This window comes from Dicentrarchus labrax, unplaced genomic scaffold (assembly GCF_905237075.1).
Source record: "Dicentrarchus labrax unplaced genomic scaffold, dlabrax2021, whole genome shotgun sequence".
Taxonomy (NCBI): Eukaryota; Metazoa; Chordata; class Actinopteri; family Moronidae; genus Dicentrarchus; species Dicentrarchus labrax.
In genome coordinates, this window is record NW_026136723.1 from 5703122 (window position 1) to 5728917 (window position 25796).

Genomic DNA, 25796 nt, shown 5'->3' on the forward strand with positions numbered 1-25796 from the left:
TGCCGACAGGTTTGAGAAAATGTGGCGTCCCTTGCTGGATTATTATATGCTAAATCTAAGCTTTAACTCCCATATGTAACCTACTGTCATTGGTATTAGTTTTGGATACACTGCAGCATTTATTGTTGTTGTTTTTGTTTGTGAAATGTAATTTGCATTTAACTAATCTGTAAAACTGAACAGTGCTAGGTTTTTGCCCTTTTATAAGCAGCATTTTGGAGCTGTTCCTGAGCAGTTGAGGCAGCAGCAGTGTCCTCTGATAGCACTCTTGCACTGGCACCTCTTTTCCATCACAGAGGAAGATGGCAGCTCACGCGTGCACCCAGAGGCCTGGCTTACATAATTTAAGAGTGCAGCCTTCATGAGCTCTACAGCTGAGATGTTATCATCCTCTCAACTGACAGAACAGATGAGGGTTACAGCACAGCCTCTGAAGAGCTGGGTCGTTCGCACCATTCTGATCAGATACTGCACTTATCTGCATTAATGAGAGTTCAGACACGGCTGGAACATCTATTAATTTCTCTTTATTTTATATACATATAGAAAATGTTTGGCACATTCCTTTTTAAAGTACATTATATATATTTTGTCTGAACATTTTTATGGCTCTATGACTTACCAGTTAGTATTATACATTGATAGATTGAAACCTAAAGGCAATCTTGGCACTTCTTCACATTCGTCAGGAAACTGCTCCACAGCTAACCAAGATCCAGGCAGGACAAAGTCTGCTGTTGTCCACTGCTGTCTCTACTGTGACTGTGGATGCTGTCACCGCTCGTGTTTGGGCATAATGTCTCCTCTGTCCACCACTGCCATACCAGGCCTGCTCAGCTCCTTAGGGGATACGTCTGCGTAAAACTCAGCCACCACGGGGCAGTGATCGGACGCCACACCGCCCCAGGACCAGTTGTCCGGGATCCAGGGGTTGGTCAAGCCCTCCCGCACTACCATGCAGTGGCCTGTCGGTGGAAAAGACACAAGGAGATGGGCAGTCAGCAGACATGTGGGACTCCTTGGAGCTTAGATGATGTATCAAAGTATATATACAGTCGGGTAAACTTTGAACGCTTACATCCACATAACATGAACTCAAGCAGTAGCTGAAATTGCAACTGAATCTCATTCATCAGAAATAAAAAAGGAAACCAGATGTCTGTACTGCTACATGTGGGAAAAAACTGTTGCCATGATAACCAGAACAATATACTTTTTGACAGCAGCCATTTTAACATTAAACACAGGTGTTAGCAATAATACGAATTAAAGTTTTGTTCCATTCAGGTCAAACAGAGTCACAGGGCTGCTATTATGTATGTTGGCTCGCTGGAAAGGCTCTGCTACATTAAATGGAACTGTACCTTGATTAATATCATTGGTAACATCTATGTTTATCCTACTATTACATGTCAAACTGGCTGCTGTGAAAATGGTTGTGAGTCTTGATATGCTTGATAATGTGCTTAATTATCAGGCTGATACATTGAAGGTCCTCAGTAATGTAAAAAACTTGTAGCTTTGAAATAATTTAAATGCTGTGTTATTTTAACTTTTACAGTCCTAAAAGACTCTTATCTTGACATGCAATTTGCTTTTTATAGACTTGTGACTGTGATTGACTTGCCATGACTTGACTTGAACTTGTCTGAAGTACAGATTATCTGCCTCATGGGCTACTGTCAGAATACTGTGAAAGTTTCAACAATAACAAGAAAAAGTTTAAAGTATGAAAGTAACCTACTGCAGCTTTATCTTGGACTTCAAATAACTTAAATTGATTTGGCTTGTCTTGATTGATTTTGACTTGGACTTTCTCTCATAACTTGAGACTCACCTTAGATTTTCAATATCAAGAGACTTTCTCAAATAACCTGAGACTCGATTTGCCTCCATTAACTGACTTGAGACTTTACTTCTTATGAATGACTTCAGATTTGAATTTCTAATCTACCACTGTCCAAAAACGTCACTGACCAGAATAGATCTTCTTGAGGGAGCGGCTCAGCCAGATGTTGTCCAGACAGCGAGTGCCCTGTGGTGAGCGTGTGCTGATGTTGGTGAACTGGGTGCATGGTACCAGGGCAAAGAGCTTCTCCTTTCTCAGTATGTCCAGCTCTGAGCTCTGAGGAGGGGAGCCAAAATCTCCCAGCACCACCAACTCCTTCTCACCTGCAGCAGAAGATGTGGAGAAAACGAATGAGAACAGGATGATTCCAATAATTCACCTTCACGCAGCAATGAAGGACACACTGGACATGATGACCTTTATTGGTCTAACCTGACAGACTGACCTTTGAGTGTTTCCTGGATGCTCGGGGAGAGGCGGGGACACTTGGCTTCGTCTGTGCTGTGGTTCTTGCCGTTGGACTCTCCTGATGCGGCTGTTGCCTGCATGTGGACGTTCACCACTGTCAGCTCGTATGACCCGACCTGATGGAAAAAGTCTATCATCTGATGGTGGTTGGAATGCAGTTGAACAACAAAACAAACACACAAACACAAATGGAGCTAGCTGTTAGCATTGTTAGCATCTAATGTGTGTTGGAAATGTGTTGTTGTTACCATAACTTTGTTCTGAAATGACTATAGGTTTGTAGTACTTCATCATCTCATAATAGCTGGAGGAAGATTAAAGGATAATTCCAGATTCTTATAACTTCTTATTTTTTTCTTCTTCCATCTTATTTTCAAAGTTTTGTTTACAACTTGACATCTCTTTGCAATGTCTCCATATTCCCAGAGCTCAGAAATTAATTAATTAAGAAGTTATCATACTGTAACTAACAGAAATGGTCGCCAAAACTAAAAAAAAAAAAGATTTGTAAGACCAAGTTATAATCATTTTTATCAATAAACTGCAGCTAATAAATACATAGCTCTCCATTGGAAAAGTGGACAAATCACTGGTTTTACACACACTCCCTGCAGTAACGGAGTTCACTGTTTGGGTTCATTGTTCAGTTTTGAATATAATATGAAATATCCATAAAATATGTCACTGAGACATTTTGGTTTAGTAAATGATAGAAAAGCAGACCTTGGGAACCACTGATCTAGTGCATCTGTGTGGTTTAAGGAACTTTCCTCATACTTGCCTTTGTTTATTGTTTGTTTATTGTAATCTCAGAAAAAAACACTACTTTTTGAAAAATGCTGGGGAGGCTTTATAACCTTTTAACAAAATAGAACTTAAAGCTGCACTGCAGTGTTCTTGATATACAGCATGCACTATAATGTTAATGTCTATGTATCTCTTGTACCCACACATTTGTGTTGGTGGTATAGCTGTCATAATTGTGTATACCCTTAATAAATGATTAATTATTATATGAAAAAAATATTGTTTTATTGCTTTTTAATTTTTTTGCAGAAAAATCTTTCTTTTTCTTTTTTGGGCAGGTAGAAAGGTCTGATGTATGTATTGATTGATTGTATTGTAATGTAATCTCAATAAACATATTGTTTAAAACATATATTACTATTATTAACAAATATGAATCATAAATGAATACATAATAATAAATACAATAAAAGTAAAGAAAAAAAAATATTAATTCTTTTAACTCTGCGTACCTTGAAGTAATATTGAAACTTCTCTAACCAAAACTTTAGAAAGCCCTTATTAACAGTCTGTTTTGGGAGTCAGTCATTACTTACGGAGAAGTGAGCCAGGTAGAGTCGAGGGTAGGTATGATTCCCGTTGCCGTTGGCGACAGGAGACTCGAGGACTGCAGCATCCCTCAGGTCAATACCAGACGAACTGTCCCACAGAAAGCCAGAGTAGCTCACTCCCTGGGAAAGGGGGATCATGGGAAATGGAGTCAGATATTTAGATTTTTGTACTTACTACTTCCTCAACACCATTACTAATAGCATAACAATCATACTAATAGAACCGCGAACACTTAAGTTGAGATAGTCTGTGTGCAGATGACACTGTTTATAGCACTGTAAGCAGCCATAAATGTGTAGGACCGTATATGACCTACTCAACTGAGAGCTGAATTAGGTCTATTTATCAGTCTGCTACAGAGACGAGAAAAAGGCATATTCATTAAAGCTGCAGTTGGTAATTTTTTATTTAATTTTTCATAAAAATTATTGTTTGTTTACTGAATATTTCACTATATCCTGACAGTAGAACATGAGACAGATAATCTGTGAAACAATCAGGTTCCTCTGGCTCCTCCTAGTGCTACCAATGGTATTTGCAAGAATCCACCGGGCCTGAACGAAAACAACCAATCAGAGCCAAGGAAGATAGTTGATAGTTGAGTCTCATTCCCTATGGCAAAAAGTTATTTTCATAAAAATTACCTACTGCAGCTTTAAAATGCAAATGTAACATGGATTTCCTGATCAGGGCTTACAGTAATTGGATTCTTTTCTACAGTACTGTATGAGCCTTGAGGTGATTCTCGACTGTATGCTGTGTCAGAAGGCCTCATTTCAGACAGTGATGTTTTACAGATGAAAGATCAGCTAACAAGGCTTAGTCACAGTTATCAAACTGCTATATTTTCTGCTAATTAAAAAGAGAAGTTTGATAACTATATTAGATATTTATGAGAGAAAGATCCACACTTTGGGTTAGATGCTTGAAGATAGTTGATTGTTGAATCTCATTCCCAGCATCGATATTTGACGCCCTATCTATCTATTAATTATACCATATTTTGGGACTTCACTGGTTCTGACTTCAGTATGATTTATTTTTATTTTCAACAGTAGTCAAATTTAATTATACTTAATCTAAAAAATACTAGAATATCCTCAGTGTTAACCTATAATTGCAAAATATATGTACACTCTTCCCTGGATGAGAAAACAACAAAATAGATGTCTAGAACCCCCACCCCATCTAAATGTTACTAATGTTACACCATGCTATCATGCTGTCAGAATGCACTAGCAGTCGGGGTTGGCAGGGCATTTTAAAACCCATGGTTGTTATTTCAACCATCCATCGTACGTGACCGAGGCCATGACATGCAGCTGACCCAGCTCAAGTTTATATCAACGGTTCATCTACTGGATGCTTTCTGCTGTGAACAAACAGCTATCTGCTGCACGCCCAGCGGGTTCCTGATGTCAAAGCTGATATTGGAGAGAAGAGAGACAACCTCTTAGAGCTGAATACATCCACCAGCTGTACTGGAATGGCTGATACCTTTGAAAAACAAACACTGAACTGCCTAATTTTCCTGCTGGGAGGACTGTTTTCTGGCAAAGGTTTGGCTTTGACAGATTTGGGTACTTGAGGGCCGATGATTTCTGAATAGTTTCATCAGCTAATGGTAAATACAGCAATCCAGCAGCAGTTTTCTGTCCCATATGCCATTCAGTGTAAATTGACTCTTTAAACAAATCAACTAAAGAGAGACATACCTTGCAGTAGTGTCCAGTGGGCTTTTCAGACACAACACATTTCCATAGCCCTCGTGGCCATTTCCACTTCCGTACACTGGCCAGCGTTCCTTGGTTTAACTCCACACAGAACTGCAACACACACAGAGACAACATTCTGTCAGCATTACGCACAGATACCAGATTTATTGTTGCACTTCATTATTTGGCAATGATGTAAATCTGGATTGTAATTTTAGTTTTAGAGCCACAGTGCTTTGGCTAAGTATCAACTTTAATTAAGAACAAAAATAAATTGTAATTCAGGTTTTTCATCAGTCTTTCTGAAAAGCTTAAAGATAATACTGGGATATTCTGGTCAAATTATTAGCTAAAAGGAACAACTATTGTTAATGTAAGACATTGTTATTTTAACAAGCAATAATATTGTTAGCTAAAGCTAAAGCTAGTGGTCCTTCAGTAAAGATTTATCCAGATTTTACAATTTACAATTTCTCAGTACACTATGTAACTTAACTTCCATAACTAATATACTTTCTTTAACCCAAACCATGATCTTTTCCTAAACTGAACCAAAACCTTTTGGTAGCTAAACTGAAACAAACAGCGACTATCACTGGAAATATTTCTCCGCTAGCATTATTTTGAAAGTCTGGCTGGATGTGGTATATTATTATTATTGCTAACTTGACCGTGTAATGAGAATATGAAAAATGAGATGGAACAAGTTTAGAAACATGGCATGTAAAATGATAATCAAAGGACTGCTTCTTCACTCTACCATTAGCCATAAAGGTTTTTCTCTGTCTGAGAAATATTAGCAACAAGGTTGTTGTGTGGCTAAAAATCTGAATTGTGCATTAAGACACAAGCTTGTCAGTGCCAAGGACACTGTGAGTTGATAATCAGGAGATTCAGTGCATGGTATGCCTGGTAAACATACAAAAAACAAAACAAACACGGGCATTAATACATAATGGAACACAGTACTGACTTAACTGAATAATATAATATCTCCTTTGGTTTATCTGATAATTAAATGCCAACATGACTTTATCTCTAATCGGTCTGAAATATGACAAAGTGCATTTCACATGGTGTGTTGTACTTTATTTTAACACTTGAGGGCAGATTAACTGCTCATCAGCAAAAACATTCACTGAGAAACAATACAGAGTTCAGTGAACTCAAATAGCCTCATCTCATCTCACAGAGGAAACACAGCCAGAAAGAGGAAGCCTCTTATGTCGACACCACTGAGAGAGGACTAAACCAGTAGAGGTGTACTGTTCTGAAGAACAGGTGAAAGTAGCTTGGTCTGGAAATAAAAGAAGTGGGAGAAAGGAAAGAAATAGAGGGAGCTGCACAGAAGAACATGAAGGCTCAGGTTGCAGGCTGACCTGCCACTGGCTCTAAATTTAACTGAGGGGCTCCCTGCGGGACACCGGGAGAGTCAGAGGAACCCCGCCTAGTGCACACACACACATACCTGACCTCTCCATGAGAGGCCCACACTGAAATGACACCCATTCACATTCAAAGTGACAACAATTTAATAATAAATATAATAATAAATGTCTCCTAACATTTAACCTTAACATTTGGTAAAGCTGCAAGCTGCTAGCCATGTTAGCAGAGCTGTGGTAGCGAGGCTTATCCCTATATCGGAAAATCTTGATACAGTATGTTGTTGTGCATGGCCAGAATAACAGCTCAGGGACAAAAATACCCCATCAGCTCTAATTTCCCATCAAGCACAGTGTGCAGAGCAAACTAATCATAGTAGTTTTATTATTTTTTCAGAAAAACCAACAGACTGTTAGCCAGTGTGGTACGCACTACTTCATACATTTTGATTGTAAATAAATAATTAGTGTGCACAAATGAATAATTTACTAATTTGCACTGTCAGATTACATAACTCATGGTCCTGAATTATGTAATTTGTGCATGGGAACTAACTGAATGTAGTATTTAATAATAGTGTTGACATGCAACATTTGTGAATAAGACTTGATGTGTTTTCGTTACCTCAGAATGAGCCATCTTTATCTACTAGATTTTGACACAAAATACTAATATGAAACACATAAGATCACCTGCCTAGAAGTGCAAAGTCCTAAATAGATTTGCACTTTATCAAATTATGGGCAAGTGACACACTGGGACTTTGCACTATTTGTGCACATATGATTTGTTATAGATAATTCTGTTGGACACCAAGAAAAGAAAGAGATGTGTATCAAAAGGCATGACAAGAACGTTCCAGACATCCATTTTGTCCTCGCAGGGACTGAAACACAAACCGTAACAGTTTAACAAGAGCAGCACAAAGCTTGATAACACTAATTAACACTGAGGAACTGCTACAAAGTCTGTCATCTCGCAGTGCTACCACAGCTCTATCAGGCTGCAGAGACATACACAATCACTGTGAACTGCATTCTGTTTCTCCCGGCCCATTGCTGAGTAAGTAATAATATTAATAATAAAGCAATTTCAGACTGCCAGGAGGTTAGAAACCCCCAACAGGATTTACTTTCAGTTGCAGTCCCCAGGGGCCATTGAGCCTGTAAAGTGTACAAGGATGAATTGCTCACAAGTATAACCTGTGCCAAAACACAAAACACCCTCATAATTCAGCCTGTGAGGACCAAAGTGCAGGCACAGCATGTAGTCAGGGCCCTGGAAAGGAGCCAAGGCCTGGAGGAATCGCCTGGCAGAGCTGGAGAGTTACCTGGACCAGAGCAGGTACAGGAGAAACACTGAAGCACAGGCTCATGTCTCACTGCCAAGGATTTCATTATCTGATTACAACACTGAGTGTTAATCAACAGCGCAAGCAGAGGGTGTAAAACCTCCTCGCCATTATACTCTCTCATGTAGAACACAAAGTGTAAAACTTCATGTCATCAGGGTTATCTTACTTTGGACAGAACATTTTTTACAGAAAGCCTGTGGTACAAACTGTACGTGTAGAGTAAAATCAGGATATCTCGGCCTCTGCTAAACTGATTTTGACCATATTAATCTGTATCTTTAAAATCCAGTAGGTAGTTATCTAATTGGTCTGTGCCGTTTATACACAAATACCAGGATGTACCAGAAGTGAAAAAGTTGGCATTACTGCACTGGTGTCTTCCTGCAGTATGTAGCAAACTACAATAGACACACAGCAACATGATCCTTCATTTGGAGCTGTGTTTGTGTTCAACTGATTAATGTAAGTGTAATATCCAGTCTCTCTTTTAGCTTTGTTTTGGTTTCCACCAACTCCGGAAGGAAATAGAGAGAATCCGAAAGAGAATATATTTCTTTAGCTGCTAAATGTGCCACTATGTGGCAGCTAGTTGCTAACTTTGTCCGTCTGTTTTTTGGTGCCGGACATCTCAAATACAATGGATTTATTTTTTTCACTGGAAACAGCTGCCTGCTGGTACTGGAGATTTGGCTGATGAGAGCGGTGAGAGTGAAGCTAAAGCACTCTGTAGAGAAGAGGGGGACTTCACAGTCGGGGTTCATTATTACAAGCAACACTTTTAATATTATGTGCAGTCATTTGAGTGTGCTCTTTCCTCGCCCTGAGAATATGTTTAATCCCTCTACTGGAGCTGCTGGCAGAACTTAAAGCAATAAAGGACATAAGGTTATAAAGTACAATATGTCTCTATATGTTATATCCTGTTTTGCATGTCTGTGCTGTTGTGCTCTTGTTGTCATGAGGTGGCTTTAATAAAGGCTAAAAAATATATCTTGTTTTGTGCTTGAAGCTCCTTTCACTTCCCCAGGTGAAACCCACTCATGGTCACTCTGACTGAAACAGGGGCAAGAAAACTGAACTACCTCTTCAGAACAGGATGGACAAATAGAGAAATTTAGTAGCAAACAACCCTGAACTCACTGAACCTTCAGAGCAGTGCCAGATAACCAGTCAGGGTTTGCCAGAATCCACACAACACAAAACAATGAGAAGAGTGTGTGCGTGTTTTAAGTATTTATGAGGTGAAGCCGGACCATTTGTCCAGTTATTGCACATTAGTTATTATTTTTGCACAAAGGCTGTTTGACATAGTAACCAGTGAGGCCTTTTACAGTACGATTAATCATGAGATTGAAACCTAACCACAGACAGAGGGTTCCTTAGTGACAAAACAGACGGAGGACAACAGTCTAAAACCGGCACACACTCTCTGTATGACTAATACAACACATGGCCAGCAAACATGTCCACCACAGTTACAGTGAAATGCTCTCATGGGTGTGTGGAAAGGTTCTTACACCAAATGAACACAGGGATGCAGTGGAGGGTCTGTCCACTGAAAGTCAGTTAGACAATATTTCTATGATGACAACATGATGATGATTGTGGTCAGAGTGATGGTAGTTATGATAAGTTAATGACCTTTTAAGAGTCTATTCAGCCGTGGTAGATGCAGCCAGCTTACCCCAGCTCAGCTTTACTACCTCTTTCCCAAATCTGGATTTTGTGGCTTCAGTAACTGACAAGATGGAGGCTAACGTGTGTCAATAATCTATCCAGTGAAATCCAGACTCATGCCATTCTGCTATATGGTAGGGAAAGTCTATGATCATTAAGTGGGAACCCTATATAAAACAAAAAAGCAATCACATCATAGGAATATTATTACTTTAGTGTCATGCAAACTAATTCAAAGCTGCTTAAAGACTTTTATATGAAATATTTCCCGCGATTAAAAAAGCAACCTCCTCACTTTTGAACAAAATGTAAAACTAAGGCGTAAAATATATCTTGGTGTGCTGCATTGCACCGGCTGAAGTGAAAGATCTAAGAGAGAATGGAAAAAAAATCTTATGCACTCTGCAGGAAGACACACTGCAGATGAAAAGAGAGGGTGCTAATGACTAAGACAAGAAAGAAAACGGGCAGAAAATCAGTGTGGGAGGCTGGCAGGAGTGAAAACAATGCAATGTGGGCTAGGACTTGTCCAGAGGTAACTCATCCTCCCACCACCTCCCTCTCTCCGTCCAAAATACTCTGCTGCTGACCTACTTCCCTTTCCACAGAGCTCGGAATTTCTCTGCCAAGGATCCATCTGGTAGCCAATACAGAGAGTGACATTGCACGTATGCAAAGGAGTGTGTAGGCTGAACGGGAACACGTCAGACAGCTCAGAGCGCACTCCTGAACTCTGACATTTCATTTCATACATGCAATGACATCTGAGTATTAATGCAGGCGCCCTACATCTCTGCTCAGTAAGAGAGTGGGTGATCTGACTGTACAGCATACTTCATATAGTAGTGCTTCACTTTATCCAGTGTTTTCCTCAGCATCCATCCACACTGGGAGGTTGAGATCCCAAAATGTGTTGACCTAAGGCAGAGGTTCCCAACCTGGGGGTCGGGACATTTGGGTTCATTGTAGTGGTGGACTGTATTGTTATTGGTATGCATTGAATATAATATGAAATATCCATAAATATGCCACAGTCAACAGTTTTCTTAACAATAAAAAGGTTGGGAACCACTGTTTTAAGGATTGGTCACAGAAAGAATTTATATGATTTATATGAAATATGAAATTAATTTCCAGTATGTAACATGTAGGAGGATCTATTGTCAGAATGGAATATAATATTTATAGCTTTGTTTTTATTAGTGTATAATCACCTGAATATAAGAATTGTTATGTTTTCATTACTTTAGAATGAGTTGTTTTTATCTACAGACACTGGAGGTACTTACCACGGAGGCCGCCATGTTGAACCCACCATATGAGCAGAGCATGACGTAATGTAATAATGTAATAACTGAATATTTCAAGTCAGATCTTGCTCTAAATATGCAGAAAATATGTGGAAAGAATATTTATTTACTGCTGTATATTATATTCTCCTCTTATTAGATCAGAGTGAGTAAAAATGTTCAGGTTTGATACGGTGAACTAGAAGGCAGTAGAGTTCAAACATTCTCTAATGCTGAATAACAGAGAGCTACAGCTTTATGTTTCTGTGAAATTTGTCTTCTGGGAAATCTGGCCGTCACAGCTCCCAGCTGTCAGCCAAAATGTGCCAGCATCTTTTTGCTAAATTACTTTTTCTTATTTCTTCAAAAAGAATCTGAAAGATTAATCCAATGCATCCTGATTACTGACACTGCTGAAGAGGACAGCCTCCACCCCATAGCAACCGCTGTCATATTTATAGTAATGAAAAGCACAGGAGAGCGCTAACACAGTTCAAATCCAAATGTGAGCCTAGAAATAGAACATAGACATTTACACTTGGGAGACAGACGCACAGAGAGTGGAAAGAAAGGGGGAACATTTGCATAACAGCAACACATTAAATAAATGGGAAACACTGAGTGAGAGTTCCTGAGTGTATTTCCCTGAGAGGAGACTCATCTCATTTACAACACTGCAAATCAGCCTTCAACACGTACAGCAGTGATCCTCCCAATCAACCAGTGTGACCCAGGCAGAGAGCAGTGAGGTGCACAGCTCCACTTTACCTTATCAAGAGCCTCCCGCTCCAGCAGGTCCTGCACCGCCAGTAACTTGATGCTGGAAACAGAAAGAGAGGATGAGTTTTACATTTACATATTCACATTTTGACTGTATATATTTATATACCAACATATTCACACCAAGCAACTGACGTCCACAACCTTTTATTTGACTGTCGTGTCCACCATTTAGCCTGAGGATAGCTCTTCAGCTTTCACATTATGTTAAAGCATAAGGTAGGTACATTTATAAAAGAGTCTCATTCCCAGGGTCACAAAGCCTCTGTATTTACCACCCTGGGAATGAGACTCAACAATCAACTGTCTACAAGCTTCCAGCCCAAAGTGTCTTTCCATCTTTCTCCATTCTGATTGGTTGTTTTTCATTCAGGCCCGGTGGATTCTTGTAAATGCCATTAGGAGCACTAGGAGGAGCCAGAGGAACCTGATTGTTTCACACATTATCTGTCTCATGTTCTACTGTCAGGATATAGTGAAAGTTTTAGAAAATATGACAAGAGGTTATTTAAAAAAAAATTACCTACTGCAGCTTCAATTATAATGCTGTTCCGTAGGTCAGGTCAGATCAGTGGTTCTCAACCTTTAGGCCCCCTGAGAATAATCAAGTTGGTGCCCCGCAACTTAATTAAATATTATATCATTCTCTACAACCTTTTGCCAACCCCTGGAAATGATCTTCTCAGGTTAAAACCACTGGTTTAGAGAACGAGATCGACAGTGTTGTGCATGATGGGTTCAATGAACACGCTCATGTTTAAACTCAATAATAACTGAAACAAGTGCACATTATGAAGAAAGATAGCACAAGGGAACAATGCCAGAGGGAACTTAAGGCCAGCCATTTTGGTGTGTTTGTTCATGCCTAAATAAATCCATGAATACCCTGTTGAATTATCTAAATGTTAACTTTTTTCAACAATCTAAAAACCTGTCCTTCAGCCTTTAGTTTCAGCCAAAACAAAGGACCATAAAAAAAATCAGACTACCCATATGAACTCACACATCATCAAAATTCATAAAATTCAAGCAGAAGACATGTCAGTACTGCCCACGCTGTTTGATTCATAGATGGTTTCTAGGACACAACAGCAATGAGTGCTCATGAAGGAGAGTAGAGACAGAGGATCTTTTGGATCAACACTTTAAAGGGAGACATTTTCTCACTTACTACCCGTGGGATCTACACATGCACGCAGATATGGTCGGTTTGGTATTATTAGGTTTTAAGATGAGATTTCTGCCTCTACACCAATACATGGAGGTGAATAGAGTTTTTTCTGTCACAGTAAATTACATTATCGACGTAAGATATATATGTGTAATTATCATCTGTCAAGATATTACCTTATCCTATAGGAATGACACCAACATTTTAGCCAACATGATGTCAGAATAAACAGCAGGGTGTCCCTGTGTTAAGGAATGAATGACACTATAGCCTACCCATGTGCCAAATGTTTCATATTTATTTAACGGCAATTTTTGTTTGTTGCTATTTGAAAAGTTTACTTGCATATTATTATTAGCATTATTGGGGGTGTAAGAATATATCGATACACTTGAGAATCGCGATCCTTTGTTTTGTGGGGATTTTTTTGTGTATAATATTTGAACACATGAACATACATCAGTGTTATAAGAACTCCCTAAAATGACAGAATCTTTGGGAAAAATGTATTTGATGTGCAGTTGATTGATTTGGTGTGATTTATTATGTTTGTCCCATGTCCCATCTGCTAACATGGAGGCAGTGGGCTTTCTGAAAGGGGGTTAAAGATGTTTTGGCTTCATCTTGTGCGTCTTTATATACGTCGAAGGGTAATACGTATTGTTTTGCCAGATTCTTGCCAATACACAGCCCTAGATATCATTCATGAAAAACATGACAAAACAGTGACATGAAGGAGCTTGAACCGGAATGGCGATGGTTCCCTGTTGGTGGAAAAGGCCTATCAGAGGAACTACTTTCCACTAAAGTAATGATGTGTTGTAATTTGAGTGAACTGAAGGCCTCTAGTGTTAGTAACCCTTAAACCAACCCCCACAGGTGCTAACCCAAAGGTTTGCCATGCCCTATACATTTAGTCTACTTACAGTATAGTAATTGAAATGTGGATTCCTATACATTGTTTAACATAATACAGTAATGCACACAGTAATGATATACTGTGTAGCAGAGAGAGACAGATAGTGTTGACACAACATGTACAAGTGGCACTACCCAAACTGGATCCTCTACATAATAAACAGCACATTTCCTTGGGGCAAATTCTGTGGGTTTTTTTTAAAAAAACTGGCAGAGAGCTGAGAAAATCTGACTAACTCTAACTGAGGGAGTTTGGACTGGTGTCCTAAATCCTATCTGCCAACACGTTATTGCACTGTGAAGGAGGGGCCTTTACAGCCCAATAAACATTTATCTGTTTACTTTTTAAATGATTTTCCAGACCAACAGTCAGCACAATAAAAAGCAAGACATTTCCGAGAGGCACTGGCGTTTTCCCTACTGCCTCTGCTTGGCTCTGAAGAGGAACTGCTTTGCAATGCAATTTGCGACAGAAGTTAGGAAAGCGTTCCTCAATATTTCATTTAGATTAAAAGTATTTTACAAATGGCCTCTACACATGACGAAAGTCTTATTTAGTAATAAGAAGGGAATCTAATAAATTCCTGAAATCCTGCTCCTTGACACCCACAATCTTCCAGAGCTCAATCTCAGCTGTTTATTATATTAGCAGTAAAAAGCTGCTGTTTCATTGAGCTACACAAGCCATTATTCTAAAATACACGCACACACAGTCTCAGCTCAGTCTGCAGCACCATATGCTCAACTGATTCACTGTGGTGCAACACAATGAAATGAAGTTGGTGGCAATGCTTTGACCTCATTCACCTCTAACCTACTAATCCGAAATCAGCCACACAGAAAATCACATTGCATAACAGTCTTTTCTATCAGTGAAGTGCTGCTGCTGCTGCTGCTGCTGGGCATTACAGCAGCTCTGTTACTGCTCCAGATGGACTCACATTCACTGAGTGTTCCACTGAGGCTCAGTGACCGGCACCAGCAGCATGTGTAATGTAATCAGTCAGCACTTACGAAGGAGAACATAGAGGAGTTACAACATGAATCCTCTACATGGCTGCACACATGCTGCAAAGGCTGTGAAGCCATCAAGGGCAAATTCAGCCATGAGGAGAACGCTTTCTGCACTCGTGGACTGACCGCCATGTTGATTCTGTTGTGCAGCATTCAGGTCATAAAGGAAGGATGGCAGAGAGCTCTCTACCTGAGAATATCATACACCTCGGGTTCCAGGTTTTACAGAAAGAAGAGACAACTTAAGTGCAACTAGGGTTGTGGCAGTATATCGATACCATGGTATACTGTTGTATGAAAACTGACGGTTATCACACTGTGTTATTCTCATTCATTTAAAGGACCGGTGTGTAGGATTTAATGTCATCTAGCTGTGAAGATTCATATTGCAACTGAACATCGCTCACGTCTGTATTTGACGACCGGGGAATGAAAACGGGCTGTTAAGCGTGTAGGAGAAACTACAGTGGCCGCAAAAATTGCGAAAAATGTGAAAGGTCCTATCTAGAGTGTTTGGTTTGTCTGTTCTAGGCTACTGTAGAAACATGGCGGACTCCATGGAAGGCAACCTGTAGATAAAAACTGCTCATTCTGAGGTAACAAAACACAAAATGATTCCTATATTCTACTAATGAAAACATACCTATGAATATTATATTCCATTTAAATCTTGCAGACTGGTCCTTTAAGGGTCATTGTAACTGATGGCAATAATAACAAGAATGTAATCAACAAACGGTTCCATGATATTTTCTGACACGTTTATCATGAAGATATACCATTGCAACCCGAAGTGCAAGATGTCATTTGATGCAGTTGAGCCCTCTAGCTCACACTGGATGTGCAGAAGTAGTCAAGGTATTAGGGTCGGTGCACCAGGATAAAAGTTCAAGATGCAACTGCACTGATTAAAAAGTGTGCATTGGATGCAATTTGGGATGAACTTTGGATGCATTTTTTTCTAACATCTTTGCAGTTGGCAACAATTTATTCATAATAATTAGTAGAGGCCTTTAATGTTGATTATTTAGAAATCTGATTCTCTCTAAACTGTTTCTCAAGCTGCTGAAGAAGAAGAACCAAATAAAAACAATTATTTGATATGACATCCTGTTGAATCACATTGTGTTGAATCAGTTCGTGTTGAAACGCACTGCATACCAATAGGGGTGAATCGTATCATATCTCATTGGTAGTTGCTTCATATGTCTCTTTAATGTATTGGATCGTTGGCAATGGTAAATGGTAAATGGACCTTTTTTTTTTTAAGCAATTTTTTTCCTTTTTTTAAAAGCCTTTTTTTATTACTTCCAATTTTTTCCTTTTATAAAAATTTTTTTTGTGATCGAAGCATTGAACAGAACTAACATTATAAATTACACACAATTGGGGTTCAGTATCTTGCTCAAGGATACTTCGACGTGTGGCACCAGGAGCCGGGGATCGAACCCACAACCTTCCGATTAAGGAACGAACCGCTCTGCCTCTGCCTCAGCCACAGCCGCCAGTGCATCGAGGGTACATATCACATCAGCCTCAGCAATGGATATGCACGTCCCTACAAGCTCCAGAAGCCGAGACGTAGCTGTAGATCCAGTATGATCCAGCAAGTGACAGCGGCTTTGATTTGTGGTTTCAATGCAAATATCTACATGTAGGTTAACTAAAGTACTGTTGCATTTTGATAAAAGATATATTCAGACTAGCTCCAGTCATATCAAGCCAACAGCAAATCATACAGTAGTATACCCTGATGCTTCAAACAAACATGATTTATGATAAGATGTCGCCTGTAGCTGTGGGTGTTTTCGCTAGTCTTCGCCAGTCTCTGTTGCTCTTTGGATTTCTATAGCAAGACCAGGTCCAGTTGTTTGGTCTGCACCCATACTGGTAAACACAAGGTGTGAGGAGGTCTTTGGAATATCATTAAGGGACATTTCAAACACTTCAGTTGACCGCACTGATGCAAACAACTGATGTGTGCTAATAACCTCTGTTATTAATGCTGACTAAACCCAGCACTGCATGGTGTAACTAGGACTTAGCAGTGAGCTTACTACATCCTCATTTTGGACTGGTTCTAGGTATGTAAACCTTAACCCTTAACACACCTACTGCCCCATTCACTGTGACTGGAATTAGAATCAATTAAAGCAGCTGCTGATGCATATTCAGCAGGCTCAGATAGTACAGAGGGTGAAAGATAAAGAGGCTTGGAGGTGAAGTGAAGTGAAAAGATATAGTGTGATGAAGCTCAGTCCCTATTTAGACACTTCTTTAAGCTGAATATCCTGTGCAGGGTTATGCTGATATGTTAATTTAATGCTTAATGTATGTGAAAAGGGAATGTCCAGCAGAACAATTTTGAAGTTATCATCAATTGGATCTTCTTACTCAACACACGTGCTATTTTTGACTTGATATTTTCTAGCAAATCACACATCAGATCACACAAGACTAAAGCCAATTACAAGAGTGTTAGGCAGAACGAACAACATACTGACTCTTCCAATGTTACCAATAGTAGGACTAAAAATGTTAAGTTTGTCTGGAGGGTGGTATTGCAGTCTTTAAAATGGGATCATCCTTAGGAGAGCATGAACGCGCACTTAGTAAATATAAGTTCTGTTAAAAAGGTCAGGGGCGATCTTGTATGCATTCTGGCTCAAGGATGGTGCTACAAAAAAGATAATTAACTGTCCATGATAGAAAGAGTTGAACCTCTGGAAACTATGTAGATTGTAAAATAACAAAAGCAATGGCCACGCAGCAAAAATGTAATGGAAAAACTGTGCAGCTAAACTGCAGTAAGTGGAAAGAGGTTTAGCTTCAGGGAGCTTGAATAATTAAAGGTAGTCTATGAAGTCACTAATAGTGCCAGTGAGCAATGTTGTTGGTACCAGTTTTGTTTTTATCATGCACATGAACACTTGTGAGCACACGTGCCACCAACACATTCTCACTCCTGACTAGTCAAATACTGCAGCTTGGTCAGTGGCCCTATGCTTCAAAATATAACCATGTAGTTAGCAAGAATAAAATATGCAACGTCCAGATATACTATCAAAATCAAAATCAAACCAAAATACTGTTTACTTTTGGGTTCATATGGAACACAAAGAGCACTCTCCTGTTTGTTTGAGCCATCCATGACACCAGATGGATACAGCGTCGTATTTTGAAGCGGAGGGCCACTGACCAGGCTGCAGTATTTGATGAGTTGGGAGGTTAGAACATGTTGGCACATTCCTGTTGCTGCTTTTATGCTATTCCATAAAATAACAGCAACAATGTGGCAACAAATGCGATGAAGAAAAGCACTGCAAGCCAGCAAACATGCATATACGCTAAGTCTGAAAAATAGATAAAGTTTGTTAGGCCTCAAGCATACACAGTTCATTTCAGTGAATACTGAATATCACTATTACGAAGAGCAAACACACCTTTATGTCCTAGTTAGCTTGTCAGTGGACATTAGCTAGCATTAACTAACTTTTACAATTAATTGTGTACTTTAGCTGCTCTACACTAATTGATACTATCTTATCAGTATCGGCCATGAAAAGCAGGTACTTATTGGTGACCGTGTTAGCTGAAAAATAATCCATGAAGTGATTCCTTAGTATCCAGAAACAGGGAAAAGCCATATCAAGCCCACAGCAAATGGCACAGCAACTCTTTACATAACAATACCACTGAAACTCTATGTACTGACAGACCACTAGTATCAATAACCCGTATTTTTTGGTTTCTACTGCTCGACCCTCCTGCCCCACGTTACATAACACTGAGAGTCGCTGAGATCACAGGCAGAAGCTTTGTGGCCTTCGTATTCAGCGAGTCCACAGATCCTGTTTTCAGAACAAACAGGCCTGCAGTCACAGAGACAATACCCCTTTCCTCTCCTGTAGGTGTGATCACTCAGCACAATGAAAGAAACTCTCACAGAGACCCTGCTTCGCTCCCACTGGCCCAGATCCTGATCTTCCCGTTTGCCACTGGCAGGGATTCAATCCCTGCGCACCCTGAGCTGACCTGAGGTTCAGCCATGTCATCAGGACATAAAGGATATTGCTGAGTCAGCGATGCAGTGGGTGCTTTGATTGTACTTTCAGACGTCAGTAGAATTTGCTGCATCTATAGGAGATTATCCTGGTGCTAGCTATACTTAAGAGGTGAAGTACAAAAATACAAAGGTTGCAGAAACCTTCCGTGACATGGAGCCTAATTCTTCAGTGTCACAGTGACAACAGAGCCTGTCGCCGACGCAGTGAGTCTCTGGGCCCCATATCTACTGCTGCTGTGCAGACACAAACACAACATGAGGGAGCAAAACTGAGTTTCTGCTTCAGCGTTTGTCAGATTAAGGCAAATCTGAGGGCAGACACAAGGTTGCATAATCGAAAGTGATGAGCGCTGGCGGCAGCGGAGTTGACCTTGAACATAAATAACGCCTCTAAGGATTTTCTAGCCCTGAATGAAGAAAAGGCTCCAGGCTGCAGCTGAAGAGCACACAGCCTGATGGGGTGCTGACAGTGGTGATAAATGTACTTCTGTTTTGGGGGTGGGGGGTGGGGTTCATTTTATATCCATGCTGTCTAGTAAAAATTGTCACTTTGGTTTTAAGAGGCTTTCATGGAAGGAAGAAATGGTTCTGCTATCAGCTCTGTAACCTGTGGCCTTGTTTAGGTGAAAATATTTTCTATCCAGCATGTCAGCTTTTCATTCAAAGAAAACAGCTATGAACAAACATGAATGAAGGGCAAAATTAGTTAGCACCATAATATATGTGTGTTTCCATCTTGACTTGGAAACATCTACTAGAATTCATCTGCAAAATGAATGTGTGCAATGAAACCTTCAGGAGCAGGCTTTCAGAAGTGGCGAACAGCTGTTTTGCAAGTTTACATTTTGCAAAAGCATGTATTTGACGTTATTGGCATGAAACTTGACTTATTTTCAGCAGGAGGAGACAGTTTGTGTTTGGGCCAAAAAAATCTGTCTGGAGCTACAAAACATATTTGAGCCTTATTTTTAATGCCAATTTCTGTGCGCAGATTAAGCATACCGGTAAGCCGGCAGCAATGGTGGTAAAAGCAAACAAATCTTCCCACGCTACAGAGCCGCATATGGCTCCGGAGCCACAGGTTGCCTACCCCTGAGCTAACCGCAGCAGTGACATTCATAACATTCGCTGTTTTAGCTATATTTTAGCTCAAATGTGTGGGTTTGGAACTTACTGAACATACAGGCAATAGACAGGTGGATTATGTTGCTGTAGTGATATAACATTTTTCTTTTCGCCATGGAACCCATCCTAGGAATCCATTCCAATCCATATAAGGAAGCTACAAAAAGAGCCACTTTTCAAGTCTACAGAGGGTGAGTGCTGGATAATTAAAACACAGGTTTTAGGTGGAATATTCCTTCAAGGTTTACTGTTCAACTCAAGTATTCAGTAACATTCTACATGCATAATCCTCCCCAGTACTTTTAAGATAATGTGTCTTCTGTTTCAATCTCGCTGATTAAAGCGTTGCATTCAGCTTACTACTGACCACAGTAACTCCGTTTGATTTGCTGCTGCAGGAGACAAACAAGCCCAGATCAGCTTTGTTTAGCAAAAGAAATGGGGTTGGGAGCATTGGCCCGAGTGACTCCTGGCTGGCAGGGCCTGCTGGGTAATGCCCCTAACTCACTGTCCACCCACAATAAAATGCTGCGCCAATGGAAATTTCCACATGAGCACCCAACACCCTGCGTCAGCTCAGCACAGACCTCCTTTGCAGCCCCATGACCTCAGCATCCATGCTGGCCTTAACCTCACTGGATTCCTTTAAGGGATCAGTTTGTCTCAGTGAGCTCCACGCACCAACATCACTGAAAATGTGAACAGCCAGCATGTTTATGTTTCTGATGGTCCTGTCAGTCTGTAGAAGGATTAAAAGAGCGTGTGCCCCTGCTGACAAACTCTGTGCCTGCCTACCTCATAATCCAGGCCCACTGTACAGACCACAGATGTTGGGTAAACAGCTGCACTGGGCTTGTTGCAGTCAACAGGCAAATTTGCAACCTCACACATGCAAACATAGATGTCACTCACAAAGCCTGGGAGTGGCTCAGCTGTGGGTGGATATGTATTTTGTGGCTCTGTGTAGAATTGTTTGCCCGAGACTAGTTTTAGAGGAACTGCTTTCCCAGTTGATTGTTGAGTCTCATTCTCAGGTCGTCAAATACCGACGCTTTGGGAGACTCACCAATCGACTTTCTCAGATGTTTTTATAAACGTTACCTACTGCGGCTTTAAAGGTCCAGTGTGTAGGATTTGGTGGTATCTAGCGGTGTAGTTGCAGATCCTCCTGAATGTTACACACTAGAGCTTTGAGTACAAAGCTTCATATAAAGTTTCCCCTTGCTTCCAGTCTTTGTGCTAAGCTAGGCTAACTTTGTCATGATTCCAGCTTTGTACTTAAAGGTAGAGTCAGCGATTCTGGAGAAAGATTGTTCATATTTGAGTTTATTGTCCCTCTCGCTCCCACTGCCCCCTTTCCTGTGCACATGCACAAACGCCCCCTGTTGCTGATTGGCTGGAATGTTGTTGTGTGTCCCGGCTGTGTACAAACACCAATTTTGTTTTCAGTGCACACAGAACAGACAGCTAATTTGACAAAAGTTGTATTGGATAAGAATCGCTGACTGCAACTTAAACAGACATGAGACCAGTATCCATTTTCTCAAAGCATAGAAGCATGTTTGCCAAACTGTTGAACTATACCTTTAAGGCTGCAGTTCTCAATGGCTTCCTAAGCCCCGTGGAGTGAGACAGACGTACTCTCCCAACAGGCACTCGCTTCAGTGGACATTTCAAAACAATAAGATAGAAGTCAATCAGTTTCAGGCAGGAACCAACCTACTTCTGTGTTTCTCCATCAATGTTTACAGTAGAGCAGGAAAACCATCTACTGCATGTTTATTATAAATATAACTTTTTTGTTCAGGCAGGCGTTCTTAAGTTGTCCTTAGATTTTTCTAATTTCACTATGCACTTCAACTCCTCTTTTAGCTGTTTTTCTTAATGTATTTTATCACTTGTATTCTTATTGGTTGCTGATTTTAATGTGTTATTGCCCTTAGTGTTTTTTGTTATTTTGGTTTTTTTTTGTTTCTGTAGCACTTTGAGATTCTTTTATGAAAAATGCTTTACAAATAAAATGTATTATTATTATTATTAAATAACATCTGAGTGAAAACCATAAAAATGCCATCATGACACTTCTCAGTTTTCAAGTGAAGTAATCAAACTGATTAGAGTACAGCACAAAGTAAAAGTAATAAAGTATTTATTAATTACGCATGATCAAATGCATGATTAATTAAATATTAAAAATATAGACCTAAAAAGTACAAATGATAACAACAACATGCAGGTTGTCCAGATTGTGTTCTTGGCATTTTGTTTGCCATACCTAGACTCCATCCTTTTTGGTCGATTTTGGTCATTTCTGAAAGGATGCAGACCTGACCTGCACTGGTTGCCATTACTATGAGCTCAGTGCCGAGCTTTCTGCTGAATAAACAGTTCAATGGGAAGACACTGCTGCACAATCAATCTCCATAAAGTACAGCTCAGATCAGTTAGTCCAACTACATTTAGTCACCCCTCTATGCAGTGAAAAACAATGCCAACGTGATTTTCAAATGAAGCGCAATCATTTAATAAAGAATAAAAGTTATTTGGGGGTTTATTGGAAATGCTTATTTTTTTTCTAGCCTCTGAGCAGGTGTGTTAGTGTGCAGCGGGGCACAGGGAGACAAAGTAAGCACATTTGTGACGTTAACTTACACGTAAATGACACACTTCCTTTTGTTAGCAGTGGTATCAAACAGTTAGGACCACAGCCTTTAGAATACACAGTGAGAGCTCTTGCAGCTAAGTGTTCAGTCTGCTACAGCTGACTAACTCATTAGCTATGCAGCCTGCAGACTGACTGTTGGCACTTTTCATGCAGTTGAAGCCAATGTGCATGACTTTGTACAGTAGATAAGAAGGAGACTTTATCTAGAAAGCTAGTTTGGGTTCAAAATCCAGGGCTGCTGTGTGGCTCTATGATGGAATGGTTACGTAATGCATTTAAAATAAGTATATGTCCAACCACAGTAGTTCAGACCAATCAGCGTCCTAGTCGTAGCTACGGCATGAGCTACAGCTGTTATTTAACACTAGTGGTTTTTGCTCAAAGACAACTATGGTGACTGCTACAGAGGTTAGCATAGCTGCTGCTCACATCACTTATATCAGAACTGGAGAGTATTTCTTCACTGAAAGAAGAGCAAAGAAGAAGGCTTTTCTCAGTGGAAATGTTTTCTCTCTTCTCCCGACTGGTTTGGGAAGTTTGACTACGTTATATGGTTCGTTGATCTGATTGGTTGAAGTTGACGGTGACGGTTCTGGGTGACAAACCATTTGGCACAGTCAGGTTAAAGATGTTCTCCGTCTACTTGGACTGATGGCATTCTGGTTAATTCACAGATTAAGAAGAAAATATACATATAAATGTGAAAGAGAAATACAGATTCCGAAAACAGACACCAATCAGAGGGTAAGTGGTTTTTGTAGTTCTCAGGAGAGTGATGATAAGCTAAACAAGGAGCAGAAGCAGATCTGATTAGATGGTAATATAATTAACCAGAGTGCGACGACAGCAGCTGCCATCTGTACGCCTGTCACTCAAAGGCCAGGAATATCACCAGCAACTCATTACCATAGAATTGGCTTTACTGGCCGCAGTGTAAACACAGCAGGCCGGGCCATCATCTGTTAGCCACCTCCACTAACAACATAAGCAAATGGTGGAGATATCAAATGTGAAGGCAAGAGAGTAAGTGCATTTTAAAGGGTTTCTTCACCTCGTTGGGCCTGGATTCCAGCCAATGCAACAGATTCTGTTCTTCGCTTGGGTACATGATTTGATAGGTTGCATTCTGCCAAAATGATTACTGATCTGTCAGACACACAACTGAGTTATATTAGTAAGCAAACACAAAGAAACCACAGTCCGCTATGAGACCGCTTTGGCTGACTGGATGAGGATGTAATTGTCTGTCTGGTGTCTCTTCCTTTTTCACTCACTGCTGTTGTGAGGAACTACAGCTAGCTTTTAGTGGGAACTCTGCACGTTAAGTGTGATGTCAGCCGACCATCCCCTATCATCATCAGCCCTGACAGCAAGGTCAGGGGTCGGCTACAGACAGGGCACCACTGAAAACAACCCCCATTACTGGACATTGTGATGGAAAAAGTAAAAACAACCTTGAGTTACCTTGTGACTTTAAGGTTCAGCCTGTTTAGGTCAGGAAGCTTGACGTTCCACCTACATGATCTAAATACAAAGCCAATGTCTCCTTGACTCATGTTACAATGAGGATTTAGGCTCAATGACTTAGGCTCTTATTATATTTCTATTTTCATTTAAAGTTTTTCTATATATTGTGTTAGATATAGTAACATAAGTATAATTTCTATTCTTAACATTGTGTGAGTAGAACAACTCTAACAAACAAATTTCCCCCTGAGGATCAATTAAGTATTTCTGATTCTGATTCTCCTTTTGAGAAATCAGCTATGTTCACAGTACTTTACACAGTAATGATAGCTAACTGAACATTTTTAGAGATGTTCCGATATATCTGATTCACTGACTGACCCAATACTGCATCTTAGGCAGTAATGGAGGAATTTCCCATACTGTAGCGGAGCAACAATATATACATTTCCTAGAATGTGGAACTATTCTGTTACTAGCCGTGTCAGTGAACTGCACGGTGCCCCTTAATGTTTACCGGCCTGGCTTGTCCAGAATGAGTCATACAAAAGGAAATCAAAATGATGACAAAGGAGCTAACGCTGGTGAGCCTGGCGTTCTTTGGACACATCACTTCCTCACTGCTGTCCTGTAACTCAATTTTAATTCTTCACTTCCTGTGTGCGGTGAAGTGTCAGGTAGGCTGGATGGTAAATTGGATAAATATAAGCTGTGGCACTGTGGGGTTGTCCTCTCTTTTACAGCTTTACAGTTTGGACAGCAGGGATGGATGTTGTTTTCATAAAATTCTTGCTTAATGCAGTTTGGGAGTTGCACAGCACTGCAAGACACATGTGATGTGAATGTTTTAACACTGAGTTAGCCAAATTCTTCTGTGTGACACAAGAAAAGAACCACAGACTGATGAAGCACAGTGTGCACACTCCAGGAACAGAAACGTCCTCCTACAAATTGTCATGTAGAAAGAGCAGATCCCTGAGGCAGATTTGACAGCAACACAGCTTTTCACCACCGCAGCCAACATTTTCTCTGAATCGAGTCCCTGTCAGCTCCCATCTACACTCTGATCCATATTAACCCTGCTGTTAAGAGCTAGTGGCGGCTCTTTCACTTCCCTTCAGCCCAGTGTGTGAGGCTGACTAACGGCTGGCTGATTACTGACATCAGCAGGCCCGATGGGAGCTGTGGTGGCAGTTTGCTGTGTAACCTTTAGTAAGCAGGAGTTCAATGAACTCTAGTAGCTCTCCGCTTGTGCCTGGGGGAAAGCCAGGAAGTGTGTAAACTCAGCCTGGATCTTGTGATTGCTCAAACAGTGGAGCCCAAGCACTGTGCAAACACACCGTATCTCCTCCGCAGCCGCCTCCTCCTCCATAACAATGATCCTTACAATGTCACCGTCAGGGCTGTTACCCATGGCTTGGGAACACAGGAAGTGGGAAGCATGAGTGAGGGAAGTGGCGGAGATTTATAAGAGGGTGGGTTTGGTGGGAGAT

The 25796-nt window shown here is 40.4% G+C and overlaps 1 protein-coding gene across 1 annotated transcript in view; it reads right to left on the minus strand.

Annotated features, from left to right (window-relative positions):
* Positions 1-507: 507 nt before the first annotated feature.
* Positions 508-25796, minus strand: part of eepd1 (endonuclease/exonuclease/phosphatase family domain containing 1) — a 30797-nt gene continuing 5508 nt past the window's right edge. The window contains exons 3-8 of the mRNA XM_051390817.1: positions 11866-11917; positions 5392-5502; positions 3661-3795; positions 2295-2433; positions 1978-2172; positions 508-965 (exon numbers count right to left, since the gene is read on the minus strand). Of these exons, the coding sequence (XP_051246777.1) occupies positions 775-965; positions 1978-2172; positions 2295-2433; positions 3661-3795; positions 5392-5502; positions 11866-11917 (823 nt within the window). The 3' untranslated portion in view covers positions 508-774. The remainder of the gene's footprint in view (positions 966-1977; positions 2173-2294; positions 2434-3660; positions 3796-5391; positions 5503-11865; positions 11918-25796) is intronic.